We start from the raw sequence: 23075 nt of genomic DNA on the forward strand, positions 1-23075 counted from the left end.
CAGACGGTGAGAAGCTCAGAATTCCTGGTAATTTTGTGCAAGCTCCAGCCTGAGTTACAACGCGTTGCTCTTCGGCCTAAGATTTCCTGGCTCCGCGTTCATTGGTTCAAGCGACTATCCCCAAACAGAACACTGGATTTGCCTTTGACCACTGTTTCCCTGGTACCGATTCTCTGGACTGTAAACAAGGCCAGGTGCAACACACAAGCCTCTGGTTTTGGAACAGACTATTCAAGCACAGTTTTAATTTGATAGTCTTTATTATGATATCCAGGAAAACAATAACAAGGTGATTGCTTATTACAGCTTCCACAGACTGGGGCTCCAGGCCTAGTTGTCCTGGGTACACACACATGCGCACACGCACACATACAAAAGACAACCCTTGCCACAAAGAACTTACAATTTAAGTAAACAAAACAAAGATAATGATTAATGAAGAAACAAAGAGGAGGAATCACCTGCGGTGAGAACACAGGATAGTCTTGGCTCGGCTTCTAGTCTGGAGTTCAAGAGTTGAAATTCCTGCCCCGTTACAGTATTCTTATCACCATGGGCTGAATTTTTATCTGTTAATTACAATGCACGATACATTCTTCAACATTTAAAACTGACACAAGGAGACACAAAGCTCAAGTTCCAGACCCTAATTTGTAAAGCTGGGTACAGTAAAACTACAGTCTAGAGATTCAGAGACTTAAGTGCCCAGTTTCCTAAATGAGAAAGGCAGTAATAGCGAACTGCAATATGGAAAATAAAACCATCCAGGAATACCAATTTCTGCTAAACCAGTCAAGACTTACTAATATTTTTTTTTTCACTTCACTATTTCAAATTGCCTAACACTCGTGTTTGGAATGAAGTGACAACTGTGTTGTGCTGCATGACAATGCCTGACCTTTAACATTAACCACAATAAATAAGGGGAAAGCATGAATACCGAAAAGCTATCAAATGATAAAGCTCCACTTTAGCTGCTCTTATTCTGCAAAAAGTTTCAAACACAAAAAGAAGAAAAAGGATTTGTCATTTCTGGCACTCACATCACAGATTTGCCATCCTTGAGCTGGATAAAAGTTAAGTATTTGCAGAAACCTAAAATAAAAGTGACAGGACACAGAGAAAGAGATCAAGAGCAAGCGTACTGGATTCAAAACTAGGTAGCATGTTTTTTGCTTTTTTAAACCTGAAATAAGAGTTGTTGCCTTTTGTCTTGTCAACATCAAAAGAACTTCTCTAAAAGGCAGAAAGCTGCCTACTGCAGCTGCAGCCCAGCACTCCTCACCCATCGTTCGCAGAAGGGGAACCGACAGCTGTAGATGCGGACAGCAGTTCCGCCTCACCGACGGAAAGGCACTTGCTATCTGGGCTATAGCCAATAAACACTACACCGCAATACAAGTCGTATCATAATGCATTCCTCCTAAAGAGTTTCAGTTCCCATTAAGTGGGTTCTGATGACACCCGGCATATTGATGCGCGTATTTCTTGCACGTCCGATCCAGAAACACTCTGGCACTGCTTCTATTACAGTTCTGAAGACCGTGCCGAATTCCTTAGCGTGTACAGAACTTGGCTTATCAGATCTGAAACCGAGTAGTTCAAGGAGCAATGGGAAGAGGCGATACCCACCAGACATCCACCACAACAACCTACAGCATAAAAAAAAACCCCAAGCATGGGCTAATACAGTGCTCTAAAGATAATCCACAACTAATGTGAGAAATTCAAATAGGATGAACAGATGACAACTGATGTCAGTCCTTTGAAGTCTTATTCTTTTTAAAGGATCTCACAAATTTTCCCCAAGTCTTAATTTTGTAGGACATCCTTATACCCTGTGCAAGAAGTAACCCAAGTATTTGCACGCCAAGAAGACTACAGCCTTCAGGCGTTAAACCGCAGCCCCCTGGAATGCACTATCTCTGCACGCAGGCTGTCGTCAGCCTGCAAACGTTACAAATATCACGACTGTCTCTACTTGGTGTTCAAGTCCCCTCAATACTGACATTATCCACCGAGAACAATTAGGACAGCAACGACCAACACTGCATAGGGAGCCTATTGAAGCTGCCAGTCTCCGTCTTCTACAACACGGGCCCAAAGGGCTGAGTCACAAATGGAACCAAACCCAAATATGATCTAGGAATCAGCTGGTGAACTTCTTGAAAACAGGAAACAAAATGAGAGAAACCAAACAATCCTCCCCCTGACACACCTAGACAGGCATACAGCGCAATTCTTGCAAAGCTCTCTGGAAAACCTACTTCAATACATAAAGGGTTCATGTGGAGGGGAAAAAAAAAAGAAAAAGTCCCCCACCAAAACATCTGGAGTTTCCTGGCGGTTAAGTAAGCTCGTTTTTTTGATCCACGTGAAACTACATTTTCAGAATTCCTATTTCTACACCACCAGTATTACCTTGCACTGCTTGGAAACCCCAAAACTATGACAGATAAAACACATCTCAGCACAGCATATTATTTCCCCTTGCCCCGCAATATCTGACAAAACCCCATGAACATTTAAACAACCTGGCACGTAGGAGCTACCAGACAGACCAGTTCCCTTCTGGTCTTGAGGACTGGAAGCCCCTCAATGAGATTTCTCCCACCTCATACTCTAATCTAGCGTAATTTTCAACCAAGTGCGCAGCCGAAAGGGGTAGCTGCTTTAGAGATTGATTCACCTTTTCCCTGCATCTTTTTTTCTTGCTTATATACAAACACTTGAGGACCTCCAGGATTACCATCAGGCAACTAACGCAGTGGAAGAGCAACAAGCCATTTCCAGCCGCATCAGCTCCCTCATCTAGCTCACCGTGCAACCAGAAAGGCTTGTGCTAGACAAGGCAAAGGACAGAACCCTGATTTTGGCAGCAACCTATATTACTTTCAGCTTAACATGACCATGAAAATGCTCCCTTCCCTTTAATAGCAAGTTTTGCACCAGGCCCCCACTCCCCCCCCACCAAAAATCACCTCAGGTGCAGTTAGTCAGAAATCTGCAAAGCACAAAAGCACCACAAATGTGTAATAATACTTTTTACAGGAGTCCAATTACTGGTACCAAAATACCACACTGATTATTACAATTCTGGGTAATACCACTCCATAAACACAACTAAAATTTTCAAAGAAAAAAAGTATTTGGGAAAATTATCAAATGCTTACCAATAACTACTGATTTTCCAAATGCATTATCCCAACATACTTAATTTACTTTCAGCATATTCTAACATCAGCAGAAATAGCCTATGAATTTTCTCTGCACAGCAAATCCCTTTATCATCCCTAAATTTGGGCACGGAGTCACCCAAAAAGCAGTATTTCCAAAGAGCCACTTTCATGAATAATTCACCCAGGAGAAAGCAATCTTTGCAACTAGCCAAGAGGAGAAAGTGTCCAAATAACAGCAAAAATTCTGCAAATTATTTTCAGCTGCTCTGCATTCCTTGTTTGTACTTTGAAGTTACATATAATTACTTAGTAATAAAATACTGGTTTTGATAGTAGATTCTGGCACATAAACGAAACATACATTGGCGGGAGGGGAGAAGGCTTGAAATCATCTGTTTTAAGTCTTGAAAAGTTCTGACAAAATGGGGCAGGGAGGAGGGGGTTTTAAGAAAAAACCCAAACCCAACAAAACCCCATCCACAGTCTGTATGAATTACTCAACTCAAATCCAGCTACATGGACAAAGCCTTCTCTTTGTGGGAGCAGGATAAATTACTACAGTCTAAGCAATAATGATTTTATTAGGCATAGGAATACAATAATGAGCTCTTCAGTCATTTCCATTTCTAATTTTCCTGATTCCGTAAGTAAGAAAACACGATTAGACAACTAATCTTCTTCCATCTTACTGAATCCCAGATTACAAAGAGACAAAACGCAGTAAAATTCCAAAATCGGTTTTAAGCAATTCAAAAGGAGTTATCCAGACAAACTATAATCTTATGCAAAAACAAGTAATATCAAACTGAAAACAGAGTCTCAAAATCTTCTAAATTCACCAGGGGTTTCCACCCCCAAGTACAAAATTAAAAGTTATTGCTTTTGCCTCAATGGAAGTGGTAAATAGGTATTTTTAGTCATGACACAAGAGACAAAAGAAACTGGCTTTCAATACTATATCCAAATTCTACAACAACCGAAAGTATTCTCTATTACTTGGCAGAAACCAACAACTCCTGTAAGGCAGGGATGAAGATTAAGCCGTCATGGAAACAAAGGCGCTTTTCTCAAAGTCCAAAGGCCAAGAACATCCGTAAGGCCAAGAAGAGACAAAAAGCAACATCAGAATTAACAGGCAAGAACATACTCTTTTGAAGTTTTTTTGAAGTTGTAAACTTCACATTCGCTTCCAGACTACTGTGCCAAAGAACGAGGTTTACAAGAAACAGTTTGCCCTTGGGAAACAACTATTACAACCCTCAGACTCCAATAAGTCTTAAAAGATCCCAAGAAGTACCTTAAACACTCACTTTATAATTTGTTCCTCCACCCTTTATGATTTTGACAGCCCCAGGACAAGCAGGTATCACAAGCAAACTGATTTAGAGTCAAAACACCGGACTAGAAACTTTAAAAATTTGCCCCTTTTGGCTTAAGGTACGACTTGAGAGCAAGGCACACAGAATCTCTGAAGGTCTTTTTAGAAACAAACAGACATGGAACACGATTTTGTGCAGTGAATGTTTAATGTACGCAATTCCCTCAAAATTTCCGAGTTCCAATTTTCCAGTTTCATGGTCAGATCAGATAGAGTCACAGTTTCACCACTTCAGTTCTACTGCTTCAAATCAAGATACGGTATAGCTACTTCCACCGAAGCAGACTGGGCATATTACAGGGCACGTTGCCCCAGAGTACTCAAGTTAACCAAGTCCAGGCCTGTCAAGTCCACTTCAGGAGCTGTGAAGCAAGTACTCAGAAACTGGGACTAAAATTAGCTGAAATGTATAATAAGTTATATTGCAATAACTCTAAGTAGCACTGAACGACTGAAGAATGGATAGTTACTTGTAGTCAAGATTTTGTACTAGAAACGTTTATTCTGTATAGTAAGCAACCAAACTGTAGAAGATACAGAACGCAGATTTATTATTTTGTTTGGTATAAAATCAACTATAATAACAGTTTTTAATTAAAACTATTTTATTTATCAGCTTGATTGCTCATAATTACTCCTCTCAATCAATAAGCAGTCCAATACTTGGCTTAACTTGAAAGACTAATTTAGCAACTTCTTCCTAAGACTGAATTAAATCTCTAACTCATTCTCTCAAGTGAAATGGGTTGAACTGTACCCATTACAAAAGGGTACAGGGAAACATTAACTGCGTATTAAACTGGAAAATAACTGGACAGAGCTTCACACTTAATACAATTATGAAAGACAGATAACGGACAAAATCTTAAGATTTTTCCAATTGTAGCAAAGGGTAAAATAAATCAATTTTAAGAAGTTGTAGCTTTTAAATATTTTTCCATAAAAATATATATAGGAGAAATCAAACTATTTCCTAACAGAGATGAAACAAAGCAAAGCAGTTAGAATAAAGGAATGTTTCTCAACTTCATCCGTTTATCTAACAAATTCCCTCTTCATGGAGCATCAAATGCCTCCTAGAACAATCACAACAACACATTGTAAGAAACTCCACCCTCTAAAAATCAGACAGACAAGTTTTCAAAGAAGATCCAACACACACTAATTCTCCAAGATACGTACACTTTAAAAGCACAGACGGGAGTTAACAGTGCTACTCAAATCAACTCTTTCTATGACCATACACGTTCCCTTCTAATTTTCAAGTGCTAAAACTATATCTCAAAAAGGGTTTTTGTTCCTTGTAAGAGATTTCTAACCAACAAACAATAAGACTCTGCAACATTTCCAATTAGTTCAGTTTTGTTTTAATGATATGGGGCAATTCTTAGAGCAGACATTGTATAGCTAATAACTACAAAATAAAGATGTTTACTGGTGTGGTCTTGGAATCCCAATTTGAACTGTAAATTTGAATCAAGGTAATTAACTGAAAAGCCAGAGTATCTGAAAATGCATACTAAGTTTTTTACTTCAATTTTGCAGTACTTCTTGAAGAACTTGGAAAAAATGAAGTTGGTAGAACAGCATATATCACCAAGGTTACAAAAACTGGAAGGAAATAATACATTGCAACAGTGATCCTCATTAAGTGAAGTTATTTCATCACAATAAGTGTTTAAAAAAGTGTCAATGTTATTTAAAAAGCGTTGTATTCCCCCCCCCAAATATTTGAAGACAGATAAACCTTTTTCTTTAGTCAAAATGGCTTTTAAAAAAAGTTTCTCAAAACAACAGCAATAATCGAAAAACATGAATTGTATTTTCTTTAATCCATAACATCGCTAGTGCTGAAGGGCCATCCATGTAAAAAGCAGATTCTTTGGGGACATTAGTCAATTAACTTAACAAAACCCAGTTTTATGAGGATTTATCCTTCCTGCTACGAGGCGAGTCTGCTCCATTTGAGGTCACTGTTCCATTTATCCCATTTTCTAGAAAAAAGAAGAACATATTTTTCAAATACAATGAGATACTGTATATTTTATTACATCTTTGTAGGTCCTATACAAACACTCTTTTAACTTCTTTTCTGATGTATCTTCTCTGTTAAACCTCATCATTATCACTCATCATGCAACAGTACAGTGAAGTTTTTACAAAGTACAAAATTTAAAGTCTAGTACAAAATTTAAAGTCTACTACAATAAAGTCCTGTTTCCTGACGTGGGCCAGACACTGAAATGTGTGCATTATATACATCTACACTGAAAATCAAGACCAGCTATAATGTTTTAGAAGATACTCTCTTAAAAAGCAAAGTAACCCGTAGATGAGACTGTCCTGTGTAATTTTGGAGACACAAAGTATATAAACAATTCCCTGGTATAGGTTTTTACTGTTTATCCCACCTATTTCATATTTTAATTCTTGCTAAAATTACACTCCTTCACTTACCTTCACAAGCTTTTTATATATATATATATATAGGAAATCTTTATATACACATACACACAATTTTTAAGTATATACTTTAACATATAGAATTCATTTACGTTCTGATGAAGATATTTACGTAGACACAAGATGGACAGAAGTAAAACACTAGTTTCTACACTGTAGAACAATGATCCACAATCTATGGATTTATAATTCACACAATTTATAGTGAAATGGAGTGACATGATATCATTGTGAATTAAAAATATGCCCTTTATTCAGTGTCACCACAATCCAAGGAAGCAGAGATGCTGCCTGACAGTAACCATTTTTATAGAACAGATTGAAGAGCAGAGTGCAGAGCCAGCTATAATTCTTGCTCTGACTTACAGTATCATTCTGACTTCAAGCAAGTGTTGCAGGGTTTTTTTTTTTGTACAAATAACTGATTAAATTAATGTTCTCCATCTGCAGATGTGTTGCAGATCACTACAGTGTGTGGCCAAGCCACAAAAAGCAACTGTTGATCTCCCTCTCTCCCCCACTACTGCCAAATGCTCCCATTTATGCAAACAGGCAACTAAAAGAAAATAATGAAGTCAGACACGTAAATGAGGATACCAGACACAGGCCCAGTTAGGAACAGTAGGAACAGTAAAAGTCCATCCAACACATTTGGTTGTAAATACCCCCACCATTTTAAGGCTACATAAGGTGGTCTTTGGATACTTTTCCAAAAGTTTTTGTTGTTCTTAAATCAAGAAGTTTACAAACAATGAGCTAGATCCAAGCCAACTCACTGAAATGCTATTTTCTTAAACAGTTAAGTCAAAACACGTGTAAGTAAAACAAAGAACAAGAATCAGCATGTGCCAGGGTACCACACCTACATCACCAGTAGGATTTTTCTACTGTCATTTCTTGCGTTTGGCATAGTCTAAAAGTAACACATTTTATCGTACCCTGACTCCCAAAAATCCAATAAACCACAAAAAAAAGAAAAAAAGAAAAAAGGCTGTTTTAAACAGTTCAAATACACTGTCTCGCAGCATCTTGTGCACGTGTTCTGAACAGATAACATTACAGAAATCTTCAAAACAGAAGAATCTGAAACAACACTAACCTTTCCCATCTTAAAGTTCTTTTCTTCCCATTTAAAATAAGCTGTAAAATTCCACAGTCTTTAAGACAGGCATAGCTCAATTACTTTGTGAATATAACCACAGTTCCAATTAACTCCCCTTTTCACTATTAGTTTACCACTTGAAAGTCTCCATTGAACTAGGGTGAAAATTAGCAAATTCACCAAATTAGATGAATGAAATAGTTTAAGAGATTTTTAAGAAGCTACTACAGTTTTGACTGACTAATTAAAACACCATTTAAGTTTATGCTTTAAAAATATTTGTCATTAATTCCACAAGAAACATAGTAAGAAACAATGAACGTGATGCTGTGATAAAGTAGGACACCTACATAGGAAACTACCTTCACTCAATTAAAAAAAAGTCCAACTGGATTTTCTGATGAAACCAAAAAACCCTAACAATACATAAGAGCCAAGCTGTGATAATTACAGATCATCAAAAGAGAGTACAGAAATACTCTAAAGTACATCATTTTAATAAAAAATAATCTTGAAAAAAATTCTCTGAATTGGTCTCTGACCATAAATCTCAGTTCCCAGTACAAACGGACTTCACACACATTATGTTCAGTGAAGTCATCAGAAATGACTCAAGCAGTTTCAAAAAGTGCAGAAGCTATTCAACCTATCATCTAAACACACAGAAGTTTATCTGTTGGTACAGCAGAAATACTGAAGTGTGGGGATTTTTTTTTTTAATGGAGCACGTAATTTTCCTTGGAGAAAAAAAAAGCATTCAGTTCATCTTTCCTGCTCTTTCCATAAAGTGTGTGACATAATCAAGAAGTCAAACCTGGTGCCATTAGTTCATTTATAAATGCTTCTACACAGGTTTAGAGTAGGAAGTAGTTATTACCTCCACATAAAAGAAATATCAAAATTCTATTTTTAGTAAAAACAGTTCAATATAACCTTATTTACTGGATCATCAAATGATCTCCTTGCCCTAAAACCTCAGAGTTTAGTGGTAATGAAAACCAAGCTTGAAATTAATTGCAAGAAAAAGTTAGAATTGATTGTGAGAACAGATCTAAAAATGTGCCTGTTCCTTTTTTTAAGGGAACAAAACATAAGCATGACACAATTTGCTCAAGTAACAGAAGTCAGACATGATAAAAATCTCCTGTTTCATTAACTAAATAAATGGCAATTCTTTCATTCAGTCAATTAGAAGAGAAATACTGAACAATTAATATATAGTGAATTTTTTAAATAAAAAACTCCCCACAACAGTATTCACCAGTACTATTTCTATAACTGAGTCATCTCACTTGCAAGTGAAACATAAAGTGTTTCTTTAGCAATTATATTAAAAAAAGGCTAAATTACCTAAAGCTGAGAAGTGAAGGCAACAGGATAACTGAAAATACAAACCTCGTTCTTTTCTGGAGTTCTTTCCTTTAGCTGTTACAAACTTCTTTTTCACTGACTGAGGCTGAGAAGAAGAATGCTCTCTCCACCTCCGAAGCTGGAAATTAATGAACTTCCACATCATAAATGCTTGAGTCATGCAGATGGAGGCCAGCACACTGATTCTTGAAACAAAACACAGGTAAAGGTTTATCAGGAAGTTTATCTTGTTATCCAAAGAGGAAAGTAAAGTCAAACACCACCTCAGATAGTTTTTTTTGTATGCCATAAACTGCCTTTTTACTCAGGTTCCTCAAACACTAATTAAGAGTGATTCCTTCTAGATAATATGAATTTGTAAAAATTTGTGTGGTTTTTTTTTTTTTTTGGCATGACTTCACCCTCCACCTCGCTAGTAACATTCATCTTTTAAGTCAAGCAAAAGTTAGCTCACATAGAGGGACTGGGCTTAGCACAGCTTATCGGAAGTAGACATACAGTGAGAGTGAAGTCACCCATCAAAACTGGGAAGCACTAGATTTCTTTCCTGCTTTCTCCTTTTTCAGTATTACTCTCAAGGTACCAGGTAGTAACAGCTGAAAATGGTTTGAGAGAGTCTTGCAGTTCTGAGTATCAATTCTGCAGGGTAATGCTGACATTGTCAATGTTTTAATAACTTCCTTTTCTGGATTTAATTCATAAAAAAGGCCAGGTGGTTGGCTGAACATTCCGCAGCACACAACAGCAAGAGAAGGCTAATAATAAAGGCAGAGGAAGAGGTAGAATCTTCAACCAGGACAAAAGATGCTCTGGGCATAATGCCCTGACCTCTATAAACTCACTGCAATTCTATCTAGAATTCAATTCACTAACTCTAAAATATTTAAAAGTAATCTCTGTAACTGGATACTCCTTTTCATTGTTTTTTCTGACAAAAAACAACAGACTAACCAGCTACAGATTTCTCTGCTGTAGACTGTAAATTCTTCAATTCATTTCACTGTGCCCTACAAGTTTGTTACACAAGATACTCCTATTAATCCCATTGGTTTCATGAAAACACCTAACCGTTCAGAATTCCTAGCATTAATACCATACCATTTATATTGTCTATTTAACATAGGTTTACAGCTCATTCTTAAGAACTGTTCCAAGTTTACTATACCTAACAGCCAGGATATTAAAGTTTCCAGTACTGAAATTCAGCTGCTGATCTTCTGCTCTTGCCAATCCAAAGCCAAAAGTGAGGACTGAAAGAATCAAGGTGAGAAGCCTTCCCAAAACAAAAAGAACTGCCCACAGTGAAAATCTACAAAGAAAAACACCACAAACACTGAATTAATTTTCTGTTCATGATACAAGTACTAACAACGCAAATGTTTACTTTTTACCATGCAAATTCCTTTGAAACTTAAGAACTTACCTAAATTCATTATTTTGCACCTATCCTAAACTAGTCTTGTATTTCTAGTACTCATAGAAGACAAAAAGCAACAGAAGCCCTTCCTCACAATTTTTTTTTTTTTTTGTTACAAACTATTTCAACTCAACAGAAAGCATTTTCCTTTACTACTAGGACATAAGCATATCATTAGTACTATAGAACTGGCTGTATTAGCAACCTATGGTGTTCCTTTCCTCTACAAAGCTTTTTTTTTTTTTTTAAATATTAATACATAGTGTAAGATCTTATTTCATTTTATACCATTACTAACATTTACATAAATAGGTGAGTAAGGTAAAAAACCCAGTTGTTTTAGAGATACAAATACTTGAACTAGTCTGGAGAACTGTGCCCTCTAAGGAAACACTGTCTGAACTTCCTTGCAACTTTGATTTCTGGTTAGTTAAACTCAGAAATTTCTGAGACAGAAATTACATGAATTTAAAAGATGAAGACTACTTACCCTTTCTGGTACCTTTCATCACTGAAGTAGAAAAGACGGGATATATGGAAAAGAAATTCAACGAAGTAATGCAATACCAGAAGAACAAGTCCAAGATGGGTCAGACTATCAAAACAAATGAAACAAACATTCAGACATTTTGTTAGATGTTTAAGACAGAGAACGATGCCAGCGAACGTTTACAATTGACTTACTTCAGGAGATAGGCTCCAGCAATATGGAAGAGATAAAGTCCAATGTAGACAATCTGGCGAAAGATATCTTCCTATTAGGAAGAAAAAAGTCATTATGCATTACACATAATGTTATACATTATTGTACAATGTTAATTATTACAAGCTATTCCCCAGTCCTGGAAATTTTTCACGGTTTATCAGCTACCTTAACACTGGCACTGAATTACTCAGCCTAGATCATCTAATTCCACACATAACTTATCGCTTACTTACTAATAATATTCAGTATCTTACAGTGAGAAAACATATCAAATGTCAAAAAGATGCTTTTTAAAAGGGCCCGGTTTTATTTGATATGACTAGTGTGAATTTGTACTGGCTATTACAATACTTATTTGGTATGTGTTACTTTCTCATCAGATAGCTTCCCACAGTTCTGCATGTTTGCTGCTCATCAGATTCTGTCAGATTGCTACAGAAATAAAATAGAAGTCTATGAACCAAAATGAAAAGGTTTCCAAGTGTTGACATTTATTTTAAAAACTCAAGATCATCCAAGATTTTGGCCCACTGATGCTGGCAAATGCAGCAAAGAATGTTATTAACCAGTCATGCTAAGATACATGGCCACACCTCAAGTTAGGTTTTGGCCAGCCCCATTCAATTTAACACTTCATAGAGATGAAATAATAAAGAGGGAGAAACATGAACTAAAGCGTAGACACACAGCATATGGAAAGCAGAAGGTGCCATCTGTGAACAGAATATCACTAGAACACAGTAAAAGTCTGTCTTGAAGTGGTATGCAGAGTATATTCAGTTGTATTTAAGAAACTCCTACTTTTTGGAAAGATTCCCTAAGCTTAAAGCAAGGGGCTTCAGTTTTGTCATAGAATAGTTAAGAGTTGGAAGGGACCTTGAACATCACCTAGTTCCAGCCCTTCTGCCATGGGCAGGGACACCTCCCAGTAGATCAGGTTGCTCAAAGCCCCATCCAGCCTGGCCTTGAACACTTCCAGGGATGGGGCATCCACAACCTCCCTGGGCAGCCTGTTCACCACCTCACACTCTCACAGTTAAGAATTTCTTCCTAATATCTCATCTAAATCTACCCTCTTTCAACAGTTTAAAACTGTTGCCCCTCATCCTATTGCTACACTCCCTCATAAAGAGTCCCTCCCTATCTTTCCCGTAGGCCCCCTTTAGGTACTAGAAGGCCACTTTAAGGTCCCCCCGGAGCCTTCTCTTCTCCAGGCTGAACAATTCCAACTCTCTCAGCCTGTCTCTACAGGAGAGGTGCTCCAGCCCTCTGGATCATCTTGGTGGCCCTCCTCTGGACTCACTTCAACAGATCCATGGTCCTTTTCACATTGAGGGCCCCAGAGCTGGATGCAGTACTCCAGGTAGGGTCTCACCAGAGCAGAGTAGAGGGGCAGAATCACCTCCCTTGACCCGCTTCTTCTGATGCGCACCAGGATACGGTTGACTTTCTGACCTGCAAGCACATGTTGCTGGCTCGTGTTGAGCTTCTTATCAAAGAACACCCCCAAGTCCTTCTCCTCAGGGCTGCTCTCAATCCATTCTCCACGCAGCCTGTATTTGTGCTTGGGATTGCCCCAACCCGCATGCAGGACCTTGCACTTGGCCTTCAACTTTGTGAGGTTCACACAGGCCCACCTCCCAAGCCTGTCCAGGTCCCTCTGGATGGCATCCCTTCCCTCCAGCATGTTGACTGTACCACACAGCTTAGTGTCACTGGCAAACTTGCTGAGGGTGCACCCACTAACGCTGTCCTTGTCGCCACCAAAGATGTTGAACAGCACCAGTCCCAATAACAACCCCTGAAAAACACCACTCGTCACCTTTTGGACATCGAGCCGCTGATCAGAACTCTTTGAGTGTGGCCATCCAGCCCAATTCCTTATCCATCAAGTGGTCCATCCATCAAATCCACATCTCTCCAATTTTGAGACAAGGATGTCATGTGGGACAGTGTCAAATGCTTTGCACAAGTCCACGTAGATGATGTCAGTTGCTCTTCCCTTATCCACCAATGCTGTAACGCCATCATAGAAGGCCACCAAATTTGTCAGGCATGATTTGCGTTTAGTGAAGCCATGCTGTCTGTCACCAATCACCTCCTTATTTTCCATATGCCTTAGCAGAGTTTCCAGGAGGATCTGCTCCATGATCTTGCTGGGCACAGAGGTGAGACCAACTGGCCTGTAGTTCCCCGGGGTCTTCCTTTTTTGACATTTTTAAAAATGGAGGTTATGTTTCCCCTTTTCCAGTCAGCAAGAAATTCACCAGACTGCCACAATAGTGGTTTAGCAACTTCATCTGCCAGTTCCCTCAGGGCTCACAGGTGAATCTAATCAGGTCTGATGGACTTGTGCACCTACAGGTTCCTTAGATGATCTCAAACCTGGTCTTCTCCTACAGTGGGCGGTTCCTCATTCTCCCAGTCCCTGCTTTTGCATTCTGCGAGTTGGGCAGTGTGGCTAGAGCCCTTGCGAGTGAAGACTTAGGCAAAAAAGCCTTCTCTACATCCTGGGTGACTGGATCTCCCATTTTTTTCCAGAGAGGGCCCACATTTTCCCTAGTCTTCCTTTTACCACTGACATAGCCGTAGAAGCTCTTCTTGTTGCCCTTGACATCCCTGGCCAAATTTAGTTCTATATAGTCTTGTATATACGCAATTTAAAAAAAGACCTAAAAGTTCAATCTTGGAAGATCAACGCTATGTTATCCTATATTCCATCTCAAAGCCAACAAAAGCACAGAATCAAAAACTTGTGACAACAGCAAACACCACACGCATACGCAAAGAGCGAGAAAACAGATAGAGAAAGACCTACTCTAAATGATCTGAAAGAAAACAAGAAATGAGTTCTTTCAGACAAAATAGAGAAGAGTCAGAACAAATGCTCAGTTTCTCCAAGGTGAGCCTTTTGCACTTTATCTTCAGAACTGAGGTAACATTTAAATAGCCCATGCTGCCTGCTTAGATAAACCATCAGAGACCAAAGGCCTACTGGCATAACACTGCCGGAGGTATACACTACGATACAGAACGCTCAGTTAAGAACTTCTTTTCTTGTCTACATCACCAACACAAACAACTAGACCCAAGAAAAGCCAAGATGGCAAAGATTAAACTCTGGTGAAAGAAATATCAACTATGAACTTGTTAAAATAAATGAACTATCATTCTTAATGCGAAAGACAGAGGCCAAAGTTTCAAGCCGTGACCCAGGAAAACACTACTATTCAATATATAGCACTTCTGCCACTTGTGACAGCTCTCTTTAAGTTATGTTAAAAAAAACTCCACACTTGGATATGAAGTCAAATTTGAGAGGTATCACTAACACAATATGGGAACATCAGCTGCGGTGCATCTTCAAAACATTAGTGTTTATACTATGTCTGATCATCAGGAAAACAAAGCATCTCATTACTATTTTCCCAAGCCTCTTGAACAAAGACCTACAGCTACATAACCTGTATGTTTCATTTTCTTGACTAAATCAGAACTCTGGAAGCAGAGACGCAGTCTGGTCACACAGCAACAACAGAATCATAGAACGGTTTAGGTTGGAGAGGACCTCTGTAGATCACCTAGTCCAACCCCTCCTGCCATGAGCAGAGACATCTTTTGCTAGATCAGGTTGCTCAAAGCCCTGTCCAAGCTCGCCTTGAACACCTCCAGGGATGAGGCATCCACAACTTCTCTGGGCAACACGTTCCAATGTCTCATCAACCTCACAGTAAAGAATTTCTTCCTTGTATCCAATCCAAATCTACCCTCTTTCAGATTAAAGTCATTGCTCCTTGTTCTGTTGCTACAGGCCCTGACAAAAAGTCTTTCTCCATCTTATAAGCCCCCTTAAGATATTTAGAGGCCACAATAAGGTCTCCCCGGAACCATCTCTTCTCCAGGCTAAACAGCCACAACTCTCTCAGCCTCTCCATAGGAGAGGCCATGATCATCTTCACGGCCCTCCTCTGGACCTGCTCCAACAGGTCCACGCCCTTCTTATGTTGGGGGCTCCAGAGCTGGACGCAGCACTCCAGGTGGAGTCTCACCAGAGCAGAGTAGAGCGGTAGAATCACCTCCCTCAATCTGCTGGCCACGCTTCTTTTGATGCGGCCCAGGATATGGCTGGCTTTCTGGGCTGCAAGCGCACACTGTCAGCTCATGCCCAGCTTTTCATCCACCAGCACCCCCAAGTCCTTCTCCTCAGGGCTGCTCTTAATCCCTTCATTCCCCAGTCTGTACTGATGTTGGGGACTGCCATGACCCACATGCAGGACCTTGTACTTGGCCTCGTAGAACTTCATGAGGTTCACAAAGGTCCACTCCTCAAGGCTGTTGAGATCCCTCTGGATTGCATCCCTTCCCTCAAGTAAATCAACTGCACCACTCAGCTTGGTGTCATCTACAAACTTGCTGAGTGCACTCAATCCCACTATATGTCATTGATAAAGATATTAAATAGCATTGGTCCCAGAACAGACCCTTGAAGAACACCCTTTGTTATTGGTTTCCACTTGGACATTGAGCCATTGACTGTAACTCTTCGGAAGCAGTCAGTCAGTCAATTCCGTATCCATCTACCAGCTCATCCATCAAATCCATCTCTCTACAATTTAGAGGTAAGAATGCTGTCGGGGACCCTATCAAAAGCCTTAACAGAAGTTCAGGTAGCTCCTCCCTCATCCACTGATGCAGTCACTCCACCATAGAAGGCCACTAAATTAGTCAAGCATGACTTGTCCTCGGTGAAGCCACATTGAAGAGTTTAAACCAGAACAGCTTAAAAAGGAAACTGCATATAGAAAATAAGCCAGAGCAAAAACATGCAGAGAGGCTACTTAAATCAGTCGAGGAAGGCAAAAAGCGTGCTACAAAAAAGTCTACAGTAAACTCAGTGTTTTGAGAACCCCAACAGAGAAAACGCATACGGGGAATAGGATACTGTTAAAAATTGAGCATTGAAAAAAAAAAATCTCAAAACACAAATAACCAGAACTTCTGCTGACAGTGGTATTTAAACCAAATCCCAGATTCCTTGGATTTATGAAATTATTTACTGCTTATATTCTACACCTGTATCACAATTCATGAAGCAATTCTAGCTTTCAGTGAGACTACTCAGACAACTAGTTGCAAGAAACAAAAAAAGAGTCTGAAAAGAAAGTCACATTAATTTGCTCAAGAGAAAATTATTTTAGTAGATGAGAAACACTACTAATTTTTATTTACACAACAGACATATAGCAATTTTACGGCAACTAGAAATACAGGATTTAGCTGAAAAGGAAGAACTTACCTTCTCACATGGACATTTGAGCACCCAAAACTCCATCAGGAAAAGTAGGTAACACAAATAAGAATAGAGTAGGAAATGTAGGGTAACACATAACTCTGGAAGTCCAAAAGACATTAACTATTCCACTGTTCGAGTTGTTTTGTTTGGAATTCTTTCGATTTACATTTTGAACTTACTTTTTTAGTTTTCTGGAAGTACAGTTCTGGAAAAGCATGAAACCAGTATGCCAACTGTAAGATGTAGAAAAACTTCATTTGAAACCTGTACAATACAGCAAGAATTGAATAATATTACTTTTTATGAATGAATTAAAAACCTTTCAGAAGCTTTCTATTGAACACATTTAATCTAAGTCTCTAAAGAAAGAAAATATATTGGCCTGCCAGCCAATTTAAGAGTAAGATTTTTTAAAAACCAAAATCATTAAGGTAAATAAAACTTGCAAAAACATAATTCTTTAAGTAATAGCCTACAGAAAGAGAACTCTGTATGCTACAAATTGACAGAGAACCAAGTGTCTCCATATATAAGAGCAAAAATACATTAACGACTCATATATTTTTACTGACTACTTATTCTACACAGATTCTATGTGACACAACCCAAGTTTAAAATATTCCCCTTCTCCCCAACAACCCTCTAACGAAGAGGCCTTACGGAATCAGAGTGTGTGGATAGTCCCTCCACAGAGAGGTTGGATCTGATATATAGTTCTCCTAAAAAAAAAAAAAACCAAACACAATAAACCCTCAAAGATGCCACTTTCTAGTCAGAAAGTGAATCAACATAGATACACGTACATATTTATGTGTGCACATGTACATACAAACATGCACACACCTACACACAGAAGTAAAAGCTGCAGATCACTATATTACTTTTTACAAAAAAAAACCAAAACAAAACCCCCAAACTCAAACAACAGCTGTATTAACTAACAAAAATAAAAAGCAACCAAACAAATCAAGCGCTCGTTCAAGATAGAGTGTGCTTATGAGATGGAGGTTATTTCAGCATCACTACAGCCATAAGTCTTCCCTTGTAAACTGCTGACAAGGTTTGAGCTTAACTAAGAGAAGGAAAGTTTCTTCATGAGTCATGATGTTAAAGAAAAAAACCCCAAACAAACAACAAACTCTTCCCCTTCTTTGAAACTTAGGTCATACACATACAGCCACTAGCAAAGAACACGCCATCTGAAAGCACACACTCACCTCAGCCTACGGCAATCTGCCCATACACCCATTCCTTAGGCTGCCAAAATGCTCTGTATGATGCTTTTGACAGTAAATTACATTAACTCAGACTGAGCAACAGTAATACTATTGGACTTCATACTCAGTTATGACTACTGCCTACACAGAATCCCTGAACTTGTCCCTGCTTAATATTAAAACCAGCTAAAACCAGAAAAATAAGCCAAAAAACCCCTTATTTCTCATCATCGTAAGTCAAGCGTCTGAAATCTCATAATACAAATCAAAAAGAAAGCATACTTACAGAGACAAGAATACTTATTCCCCAAACACAGGAGAAAAGGTAGAATGCACTAAGTTGGCCAGACTCATTGAACTTGCTGTGCTTTGTTTTTGAAAAGTGCATTTTCCTGTTAATTTTCTGAAAAGAAAGTCCATTGTTATTTATATGCCGTAGTACTTAACATTTATCTGCTACCTGCATTAGAACATCTAAAAGTTTCAATGCATGTTTTAACAGTTAAGAGCTTTAATACAGAAGTTTACTTTAAAGTTAATAGTTTTAAAGTCTAATTAAAACCTGACAATTATCTTGATGAAAGGAATTAATATTTTGTACTTACATCCAGTACATACTCCTGAATTATAGCATGTATGATTATTGCTACAAGCATGTAAAAGAAAATTGTGGCCAAGTCTTTGATGCCATAGTGATAGAGAGAGATTGTTTCTGCAGATTGTTCTTCTAAAAGACAAACAAAATTAACTGTTAGGCACCAATACAGTTTAATCACCAATATGTTTATTTTTCAAAGTGAAACCTTTCAGAGTAGTTTGCAGTCAGCTGAACAAACAGAACTCAAATTAAACTGCCGTCATAACTTAGATCACTACATCATTTACCGTCATCTTCTCCATCACATCATGAACTAAATTTGATTCTGGAAAGACATACTATAAAAATAAAAATTTAAGTGCACTTATGAAGCTTACCCAAATGCATTGAAAGGGGACAATAAAATTATGTTAAACTATCACACAGCTTTGACTAGTAAAGATTGTGACTTTCAAAACTAGAGTAAGAATTAATATCTACCAGTATCTAAGAAATATCTACCAGTCAGATAGCGTTTTAGGACTAATGATGGATCCAGCAGAACAGAAACACTGTCCCTAACCTAATTAAAATGGAGTTCTACTAAAAATAAAGTGGAGTCCTCGAAAATTGCTCAGTATCTATTCAAACTGACACTTTCACTTACCCTCAGTCTAGAAAGTATGGCATACTAATGTCCGAGTACACTGGCTCATAACTAACCTCCTGCAAGATACATACCTGTGGCAGGAATGGTAACATTATACTGAAGTGTAACAAAAATGACAGCCGCTTTTGCTGTAATCTGAAAGAGAAAAAACGTTAAGTGCTATAAATTCGCACTGAAATAAACTATATTAAACCGAAAACATTTGCCCATAGCTTTAGCACCCTTCCCCAGCATGTCTGTCCCCCTCCCATAAAACTGATCAACTCCACTTCACCTGACTTTCCAAAGGCAGAACACACTGCATGATCTCTATAGGTTTGTTTACAGAATACCCAATTTCCTGAATTAAATATCCTCTGAAATGCTACTTACAAGTAGTCTGTTCTACAACATTAACATGCAAACACACGCTGCAATTCTCTCTCCAGTCCATACTGTATTATTACATTAACAGCGTGTACAAAATCATGTAATCCCCAGACCCTGATATGCATGCAGCAATGACTGAGAATAAGCTTCATTTAAAATCACTTTTTGACAAAATTTGAAGGTCAGTATCATTTTCATAAATCTGTGGGTGATTTGGAAAATGCGGACAGGAAAGGAGAAAGGGCATAAAGAACGCAGAACCATTTCAGGCCAGCTGCATACCAACTCAATACGATTAGCATTCTTTCGACCCTGGGGATCCTTTGGCAAGAAGTGCAAAACAAAAGAAATGAAATTTAGCAGTAGGGGTACTACTCCTTTATGATGGACAGTAAGAAAAAGCAGAATGAATAAAAGAGAGCCGGGGGGGGGGGGGGGGGGGCAGGAGGGAAGAAAGATTATTCTAAAGGCTTTTTTGGGGGCTGGTGGGGTGGGTGGTCATGCTATAAACCCCTTAATAAATAAGCAGCAGCACAAGTTCTTATCTATCAATATGCATCAATTTTCAACTTCAACGCAGCTTTCTTGAATCCCAACATGAATCAACATGTCTTAACAGAGAGGGGAAAAAAACCACGCTTTACAATAGTTATGGTCTGATCCGCTTCCCGTTGCTGCGAAAACCTAGCATCCTTGTTGCATTTATAGGATGGTCAAAAAAACCTCACAACGAAAAACCAAACTCCTTTATGAATCTGGGAAGGATAAGTTGAGTATCTGAAGATAATGACTGGGTTACTACCACCATTTATTATCATTCACAAGAAATGAGACTTATTTATTTTTAAAACTAGCACTTTGTAAACAAGCCCTAGATTTTCTAGGGATCCCTGAATACACAGTGGACTGTTCACTCCATCTAAACTCCGGGAATACAACTAGTTTGCCTGAAGTAGTGAAGCTGCCTAGGCCTCCCTATTCATCAAGGGAGCCCTCAGAGGACAGTTCAAAACGTTAGTCAATTCTGAACTGCCCTTTGGAGGCTCTGTCAGCTACTCACAAACTCCTAATTCAGCTGCAACAAGTCAGGCAGTACAAACACCTTACCAGACCAACATTAACCACAGCAGGTGATTTCCAAGGCCTACATCAAAGCATTTAAAAAAACTGGCAACAATCTCCTCAGCTATACCATGTCTGTACCAACAGAGCATATGGCCCTTCTGCGCTGGGGTACAAAACACCCCTGATTAAAAAAAAAAAAGGGGGGAAACAAATACTTCAGCACATTCCATCCCCCCAAAACTGCCCATCCTACCAGTAATGCTGTGTAGATGTACACTGTAACGTTTTAAGTCTATCTCTTTAACCTCAATCCCCAGAAAATCACCATGTAAGGACTGTCTTGGTGATTTTTGATTGTAAACCCAAACGCAACAGGTTTCTTAATCTGCCCTGCTTTTTCTTTCCATATATATTTTTTTTTGTCCTAACTCCACTGGCCTCTAGCGCTGAGCCGTTATCAACATCTGGATAAAATTATTCTGCAAACCATCCACATAACAAAAAGGCCCACAACTCTAAAGATGGCTAAAATACTGAAAAGCCAGAGACATTTAGCCAACAGAGATGTAAGTGTCTTACTCTGACAGCACGCAATGGAGAACATTTGGGAAGTCACACAGGAGAACCACCTTTCTGGTTCTCTCCAAAGGTGACCGAGCAGAGACAAAAAGCCGCGCTTCGTCCCGGCGGCCCAGCTCAAGGCTTGGTTGCTTCCACACACTCCCCCCGCCAGAGTTTACTAAATTCTCTTGTCATTTTGGAAGAGCGTCGATGACCGCATCCAACATGGGGGCCCAAGGAGAGCGCCTCAGCCAGGCCCGAGAGCCCCCTGCGGCCGCTGCCAAACCCACCGGGGGGCGACCTCGGCGCCGGCCCAGGCCCCCGCACCGACCCCGGCACGGGCAAACGGCTCCGCTGACCGCTCGCCGTCCGGGGAGCCCCGTGAGGGGGGCTGGGGGGCGGGAAGGGGAACCCGCCATACCTCCCCCTCCCTCCACGAGCGGCGGCCGTTTGTACACGTCACCGCTGGCCTCCCCCCCGCCCCCGCGGCCTGCCGGGAGCCGTAGTGCCGGCGGGGCCGCGCACACAAAGCGCGGGGGAATCGCCTCTGGCGGCTGGGCCTCCCCCCCCGCCCTCCCCTCCGCGCACACTCCTCCCCTGGCTGCCGCGCTCCGACTGCCACGTAACCCCGCCGCCGGCAGGAACTACCCCCCGCCGCCACCACGGGAGGAAGCGCGCCGCCCCGCTACGCCTCCCCTCACGGCGGCGGGTGGGGGTGGTGGTGCTGGGGGCACGGCCTCCCCCTCACAGGCGGCGAGGGGAGCGGGGAGCCGGGAGCCGTGCGCCTCTTCGGGCCGAGACGGGGAAGAGGGCGTTCCCCGAGGGGCCGGGCCCCGGGGAAGCGAGGATGAGCCGCGGGGATGGCGCCCGCCTCGGCTCCTCCGGCCGTGCGGCGGGGGTCGGCGGGCAGGTGCGGCGGGAGCCACCCGCGCCGGCTGAGGGAAGGCCGCAGCGACACCGCCGCCCGCCAGCCCCCGGCGCGCCGGGACCCCCGCGCCCTCCCCGCCCAGCGCCGAGGACCCACGGCGAAGGGGGATGGGGGGAGAAGCGGGACGGAGCCCCCCCCGGTGCCACCTCACCTCGAACATGAGCCCCAGCAGGAAGATCATGGCCATGCAGGACACGATGTCCGCATGGTTCTGCACGATGAACTCGTGGCTCAGCACCGGCGGGTTCTTGTTGCTCTTCTTGCGGATCGCCATGGCGGGCAGGGAGCTGGGCGCCGCTGCCGCCGCCGCCTCCCCGCTGCCAGCACAGCTCCTCTCGCCGCGGCCAGGAAGAGGCGGAGGGGGAGGAGGCGACCGCGCAGCCCAGGAATGGCAGCCGCCGCGCCGCTTTCACCCCGCCCCGCCTCGGCCGCAGGGAGCAGCCCCCGCCGCCGCCAGCAGCGCCCCTGCCGGCCGGCGGGCCGTCCCTCCCTCCCTCCGTCCGCCCCCCAGCGGGGGCGGCGAGGGGCAGCGCCCTGCCCACCGACGGCGGCGCGGGGGCAGAAAATGGCCGTGGGTCGCGGAGGAGGCGGCCGGTACCCGCAGAGCCGGGCCAGGCTCCGCTCCCCACCCTCCCCCGGCCAGCCAGGTTCGCCGGGCACCCGAGGGATGCAGCTGGGCGGCGGGTTGGTGATGGTCACGGCTGTCACCGTGGCGGCAGCAGGCTCCTGCCGTGCCGCCTGCTCACCCTGTGCTCTGCAGCCAGAAACAACGGACTTTA

General features: G+C 41.2%; 1 protein-coding gene across 1 annotated transcript; it reads right to left on the bottom strand.

Moving 5' to 3' along the window:
• Positions 1-241: 241 nt before the first annotated feature.
• TRAM1 (translocation associated membrane protein 1) lies at positions 242-22740 on the bottom strand. Its single transcript, XM_063327040.1, has 11 exons — positions 22448-22740; positions 19445-19508; positions 18732-18853; positions 18413-18529; positions 17570-17628; positions 17089-17173; positions 11595-11665; positions 11401-11505; positions 10659-10802; positions 9518-9678; positions 242-6551 (listed from the first exon to the last, which is right to left on the bottom strand). The coding sequence occupies exons 1-11, from the start codon at positions 22568-22570 to the stop codon at positions 6478-6480; spliced, it is 1125 nt and encodes a 374-aa protein (XP_063183110.1). The 5' UTR covers positions 22571-22740; the 3' UTR covers positions 242-6477.
• Between the last annotated feature and the right edge of the window lie 335 nt (positions 22741-23075).

The sequence above is a fragment of the Chroicocephalus ridibundus genome, chromosome 2 (genome assembly GCF_963924245.1).
Source record: "Chroicocephalus ridibundus chromosome 2, bChrRid1.1, whole genome shotgun sequence".
Classification (NCBI taxonomy): Eukaryota; Metazoa; Chordata; class Aves; order Charadriiformes; family Laridae; genus Chroicocephalus; species Chroicocephalus ridibundus.